This window comes from Maniola jurtina, chromosome 25 (genome assembly GCF_905333055.1).
Source record: "Maniola jurtina chromosome 25, ilManJurt1.1, whole genome shotgun sequence".
Taxonomy (NCBI): domain Eukaryota; kingdom Metazoa; phylum Arthropoda; class Insecta; order Lepidoptera; family Nymphalidae; genus Maniola; species Maniola jurtina.
The window spans coordinates 7,453,510-7,460,106 of record NC_060053.1 but is presented as its reverse complement, the minus strand read 5'-3'; the positions used below and the strand labels follow the sequence as shown (position 1 = coordinate 7,460,106).

General features: G+C 36.9%; 1 protein-coding gene across 2 annotated transcripts; it reads left to right on the top strand.

Annotated features, from left to right (window-relative positions):
- Nucleotides 1-878: 878 nt before the first annotated feature.
- Nucleotides 879-6,151, top strand: LOC123878065. 2 transcript variants are annotated; one of them, XM_045925090.1, is made up of 3 exons: nt 879-1,245; nt 2,955-3,140; nt 5,573-6,151. In XM_045925090.1, the coding sequence occupies exons 1-3, from the start codon at nt 1,188-1,190 to the stop codon at nt 6,067-6,069; spliced, it is 741 nt and encodes a 246-aa protein (XP_045781046.1). In that variant the 5' UTR covers nt 879-1,187; the 3' UTR covers nt 6,070-6,151. The 2 variants fall into 2 exon arrangements, with proteins under 2 accessions (XP_045781046.1, XP_045781047.1); XM_045925091.1 differs by lacking the exon at nt 879-1,245 and adding an exon at nt 1,560-1,583.
- Nucleotides 6,152-6,597: the final 446 nt, after the last annotated feature.

The window sequence follows — 6,597 nt, the reverse complement described above, 5'->3', positions numbered from 1 at the left end:
AAAAGAGGTAACGATAGAGAGTGGGCCATGAAAATGATGTACCTACAAGAAATAGATCCAAAAAAAAAATTAGGGCACCTGCCAAAAAGAAATGAAATCCCACCAAAAACATTTCATGTAAAAAGTTAGCCAAGACTCACAAGTTCATAATGTTTTCACTGTTAAAAAGTTATGAGATCTCTAGTAGAGCCAAGCCCCTAGCTGATCTTAGATTTGTGCTGGCCATGGGACCTATCCCAAGTCCAAAGTAATATAGCTCTTAAATGTTCTTGACTATATCACATTTATAACAATAAATAACAAATCACTCTACTTACAAGCTCTGATTCTACAAACCCTATATCTTGGTAAAAAAAGTACGGCTTGGCCGTTTAAGTACTGTAAGTAGGTATATTATTTATATTTTTAAAATCTTAGTCTTTATCTAGTATTAGTATGGATTAAAAACAAAACAAGTTTAGGTATTATGCGTTGAATGAATAACAATCCAGAAACGCAAAAGTTCTATCTTTATAGGTTCAGTAGTTTAAATAACAAACGCACTAGTGACTAGACTATCAAATCAAAACAAAACATTTCATATTCAATACAAAAACTACGTAACCGGCTGCAAACGGCTACATTATTTCAGAACAACACATTGACAACCTAAAACCAACTTTAAACCTGAGTCATACGGTTGAAATTCCCTTAACTCAGTGACGTTTAAGAAATCAGTACGCAACTCGAGACAGCTGCATGCATGCGTGCGGAAGAGACGGAAACACAGTACATCCCGCTTCAACCTACAGGAAAACAGTATAGCAACGTTTGCTTGCCGGTTTCAAAACGCGATGTTGCCGGTCTTACCGGATGCCGCCCGGCCCCGGCAAGAATGACATCAGTATTCTAGTTACAACCGGCTGGGATATACGCATTTTTTTTTACAATAATAATTCAAATTCTGTTGTGCATTACTCTCCAAACTAATTCGAAATTCGAAATCTAGTGCTATCCTTTTCCACGGGGAGTGTTATGAAAGGGATAGGCAATTTAAAAGACCTGTCTTTTTATTTAATTTGGAGTGTAGGAACCTACATCAGAATTAAACACAATTTCAACGTAATTATTGGTGTTTTGACAAACTTTTTTGTGCGCGGAAAAGTTTTCGTGTTATCAAAGGCGGCCATCTTTAACCTATTTCCAATATGTCAGATGCGGACAAAGATATAAATCAAGATGAAGACACTTCTGACGATAGTAGTAGTAAGTTATTTCTAGTGATATTTTATAGATTTTGACGTCATATCTGGAGCAGTGGTAAGTGCTGTGGTCTTTAGTGGAAGATCCCGGGTTCGATTCCCGGCAGGTGTTTGGAATTTTATAATTTCTAAAGGGTCTGGTCTGGTGGGAGGTTTCGGCCGTGGCTAGTTACCACCCTACCGACAAAGCCGTGCCGCCAAGCGATTTAGCGTTCCGGTACGATGCCGTGTAGAAACCAAAAAAACTGCCATACCCCTTTCTGGTTAGCCCGCTTCCATCTTAGACTGCATCATCACTTTTTGCTGGTTAAGCAACGTTGACCCAAGTCGGTAACTGGATGGGTGACCGACTTTAGCATTCCTAATAATTGGTACTTATTTACTTTTGCCTCTAATGTTTCATCTGATAGGAATTTTCAAAATTGACCTGGATTATTTTTTTACCTTGTGTAAAAAACAGTCGATTTAGCTGGTTAAGCAACGTTGACCCAAGTCGGTAACTGGATGGGTGACCGACTTTAGCATTCCTAATTGGTACTTATTTACTTTTGCCTCTAATGTTTCATCTGATAGGAATTTTCAAAATTGACCTGGATTTTTTTTTACCTTGTGTAAAAAACAGTCGATTTAGCTGGTTAAGCAACGTTGACCCAAGTCGGTAACTGGATGGGTGACCGACTTTAGCATTCCTAATTGGTACTTATTTACTTTTGCCTCTAATGTTTCATCTGATAGGAATTTTCAAAATTGACCTGGATTTTTTTTTACCTTGTGTAAAAAACAGTCGATTTAGCTGGTTAAGCAACGTTGACCCAAGTCGATAACTGGATGGGTGAGCGACTTTAGCATTCCTAATTGGTACTTATTTACTTTTTCCTCTAATGTTTCATCTGAAGGAATTTTCAAAATTGACCTGGATTAAATTTTTTTTTTAGGGCACAATTAGGTGAAATTATGATGTAAAGTGAAAGTTGTACCTTAATCCATTGTGATTGAGTTCATATTTCAATACACTTGTTATCTTACTAAAATAGCGCATATTATTGTGATAAGGCGAAAAGTCATATTGCCACTACCTCGATTCTCATTGTAAAATGACTTTAATGCCTAAAGAAATAGGTGCTAATTTTGCATGGGTAATTTCATTCATTGTATCAAATAATAAATTATGCTGACAGAGTGAACTACAAATTATTTGTTGATTGATTATTATTATTATTTGAATCACTAGATTAGCTGATGCCCGCGGCTCCAGGGACCTACCTACCAGGAACCCAGGGATCTACCGGGATCCCTGGGTTCTATACGGCGGGGGTCATTAGACCCTTTTCTGGTATCCACCGCATTATTATCTTTTTTAGGGTTCTGTATCTTCAGAGAAAAAAGAAATCCTTATAGAATCACGTCGTTGTTTGTTTGTTTGTCTGATTTTCGACTCAAGGGAAATCAAAACCTATAGATGTTCTTCCCGTTGACCTAAAATCATGGGCAGGTTATCGGCACAAGTAAAGGACAAATCCGAAACCGTGAATTTGCGGTTACATACAAAAAAAATGTGTTCAGGACAAAGTAATTAGTTAACTAGATCACATGATAGATGGCGCTGCCCATAATTGACTTGCAGTATTGTATAAAGTGTATTATATCTTGTAAGATGGTACGGAACCCTTCGTATGCTAGTTCGACTCACACTTCACCGGTTTTTTTTTTCAGATACCTTCAAACTAAAAATATCAACTGAGCAACTAATTCAAGCAGTACATAGCAGGAGTTGTCTATGGAACAAGTATGATGTTACTTATAGGGACAAGAAAGCAAGGGACAAATCCTGGACCGAAGTCTATAAGGAAGTCTTTCCGGAATTTGATATGCTGAAGGAAATCATGAGGTCTAGAGTCGGTATGTATTCGTCCATTACGAGCGAAGCGAGCAGCAAATTTTGCAACGCAATACGATGTTTTTTTAATTAATGGACTCCACAGGTGGCCATATTATATTTTGTAGAGATTTTCATATAAAAGGTTTTTTTAAGCTTTTGTTTAAAAATCCTGTGGGAACTCTTTCATTTTTCGAGACAAAAACTGACCTATGTCCTTCCCCGGAATGCAAGCTTTCTCTTTACTAAATTCAATCAAAATCGGTTAAGCGGATGGGCCGGGAAAACTAACAGACAGACAGATAGACCCACATTCGCATTTATAATATTAAATATCGATATGGATAGGTATAATAAAACCGGCCAAGTGCAAGTCAGACTCGCGCACTGAGGGTTCCGTACTCGGGTATTTTCTCCAACATTTTGCACGATAAATTAAAAACTCTTATACTTAAAAATAAGTAAAGATCTGTGTTAAAATGTACAGGTAGAGCCCTTTCATATGATACCCCACTTGATATATGTAGTTATCTAACTTTGAAAATTGAAACACATTTCAATTTTTTTTTAATGATGTTACCACAAATTCGGGGTTTTCAGATTTATTCCTGTACTTGTACTATAAGACCTACTTACCTGCCAATTTTCATGATTCTAGGTCAACGGGAAGTACCCTTTCTGGACAGACAGACAGACAGACAACAGAGTGATCCTATAAGCGTTCCGTTTTTCTTTTTGAGGTATGGAAGCCTAATAAGACAGATAGATTAAGCTGTATTTCGCTAATATGTTCGATATTCTGATAATAATCCATTGACCCGCTCAGACAGTGCAACTGAGTATAACTGACCTGAGTGATTGCTCAGTGAACAATTAACACCGCTTCTATTGATTCAGTGGACTGATCACTCAGTGCGTACAGCCTATCTCATTAGATGCGTGGATTGACAAACGTATTATTGACAAGGTTATCATGATACAAGAAACCACAAATAAATAATTATTCATCTGACCCAATCCCTAATGCCAACCTTGTTCTTCTTTCATTTTCCGATTCAAAGAGGTCCTATATCCTTTCCCGGAATGCAAGCTTTTTCTGTACCAAATTCAGTCAAAATTGGTTTAACGGATGGACTGTGAAAAAGCTAACAGAAAGACATAAACGACACATTCGCATTTATAATATTAAATATCGATACGGATATAATATAAGACATAGATTAAGCTGTATTTCGCTAATATGGTGAAGATGTTCTGATAATAATCCATTGACCCGCTCAGCCGGGCAATCTAACAGACAGACAGATAGACCCACATTCGCATATTAAATATCGATATGAATATAATATTATATGGTGAAGATGTTCTAATAATAATCCATTGACCCGCTCAGACAGTGTAACTGAGTATAACTGACCTGAGTGATTGCTCAGTGAACAATTAACACCGCTTCTATTGATTCAGTGGACTGATCACTCAGTGCGTACAGCCTATCTCATTAGATGCGTGTATGATTGACAAGCGTATTATTGACAAGGTTATGATACCATAAGGACCTAGTAATTAATCCATCTGACCGGATTCTCAATGCGAAATCTTGACGGAAACCAGCCAGCTATGTTACGAAATACAAGAGATACTCGCGACTTCGTTCGCGTGGGTATAGGTTTTTAAAAATCCTGTAGGAACTCATTGATTTTCCGGGATAAAAATGTGCTAGTCCAGGTTATAATCTATCTTCATTCTCAGTCAAATCCGTCCGGTAGTTTTTGCATGAAAGAGTTACAAACATAAACGCATACACCCATACACGCATACTTTCGCAGCTATAATATTATTAGTGTGATGTGATAGAGTGACACTAGAGATACCCGCGACTTCGTCTGCTTTAGTTTTGGGTTTTCAAAAATCCCGCGGGAACACTGATTTTCTAGGACAACGGGAATTCCAAAAATCCTTTCTTAGTGTGTGCCACAGAAATCCAAATAGTATGGTGTGTGCCTACTGAGTCTTAATAGGAACCTAATGTCAAAATTTCAAATTTCTAACCCCAGTGGTTTAGGCTGTGCGTTTTTATCGACTAGCTGATGCCCGCGACTTCGTTTCCGTGGATACAGGTTTTTAAAAATCCCGTGAGAACTCATTGATTTTTCGGGGTAAAAAGTAGCTTATGTGCTAATCCAGGGTATAATCTATCTCTATGCCAGTTAAATCCGTCCAGTAGTTTTTGCGTGAAAGAGTAACAAACATCCATCCCTACATCTTTCATTATATCATCTTTGTAAGTATAGATCTTTCTTAGCGGATGTCTACGTCATAATAGCTATCTGCACGCCGAATTTCAGAACGATCGGAACAGTAGTTTGAAGTGTGCGTTGATAGATCAATCAGTCAGTAAGTTATTCAGTCAGCCAGTCAGTTTTTCCTTCTACATATTCAATTTTTTTGGTTGCAGGTCAACAAATATCAAAAAAATGGTTCAACATCCGAGACGCATACGTCAAAGCATCAAAACAGAGAAGATCCTACATCTACATGAATATCCTAGGTTTCCTAGATCCTGTTATACAAGGAGACAAGAGCGGGGCCCAAGAGTCATTTCTGGATGATGCGGATGACCAAAACGAAAACTGGTTCCAAACATCGTTCGTTGATATAGACGAAACGCCAAAGAAGAAGATTAAAAGAGATAAAATAGAGGTTACTGATAAGGATTATCTAGAAATAATTGAGCCGGATAACAATAGTCTAGTTGCTATACTTGCTAGATTAGTTGAGAAAGAGGACGATGACGACAAATTATTCTTCACGTCTCTCATACCGTCAGTGAAGTCGTTGACAGAAAATGCCAAGTTCGAGTTCAAAATACAAGTTATGAAATTGTTGAAAGAGTTTAAGATGAAGGATAAAGTAGGCGGGTTTGTTAAAATGCGTGACAGTGATACTGATTAGAAGTTAGATAATCCACTGCTGGATATACAGGGTGTTACAAGAACGCTCGCAAAAATGAAGACAAGTGATAGTACTGATAAGGTACCACAAAAAAACGCAAAAAAAATGATAATCCTGTATTTTTTAAAGTTCACAATGTATTGCAAATAAAACACCTGACTGACGCTAGAGGTCAGCGAACGTTACGTAAATAAGCCACTCGGAGTCAATGCCGCGTTGTAGGCCGGGCATTGACCCGAGGAAACTCTGTATATATAATGTTTAGGTAGTAAAGTACGTACGTACATATAAATCCTAATAGTGATGAAACATAAAAAGTCTGTTTCAAACGAATTTTTTGATATATTATTATATTGTTATAAATATAGAGGATAATATTTGTTTATTGTAATATAACTTGTAATATAAATATCTTTCTTGTAATATAAATATTTTATAGGATTTGTAAATTTATTAAGTTACCAATAATCCTAAATCACACTTCACACTTATATATATATATATATATATCACACTAATATTATAAAG

What these genes read in the sequence shown, in the direction of transcription:
- LOC123878065 (XM_045925090.1), top strand. Translation starts at nt 1,188, where the DNA reads ATGTCAGATGCGGACAAAGATATAAATCAAGATGAAGACACTTCTGAC. An exon ending in CACTTCTGACGATAGTAGTA is followed by an intron (nt 1,246 to 2,954) that starts GTAAGTTATTTC and finishes TTTTTTTTTCAG; the next exon opens with ATACCTTCAAACTAAAAATA. An exon ending in AATCATGAGGTCTAGAGTCG is followed by an intron (nt 3,141 to 5,572) that starts GTATGTATTCGT and finishes TTTTGGTTGCAG; the next exon opens with GTCAACAAATATCAAAAAAA.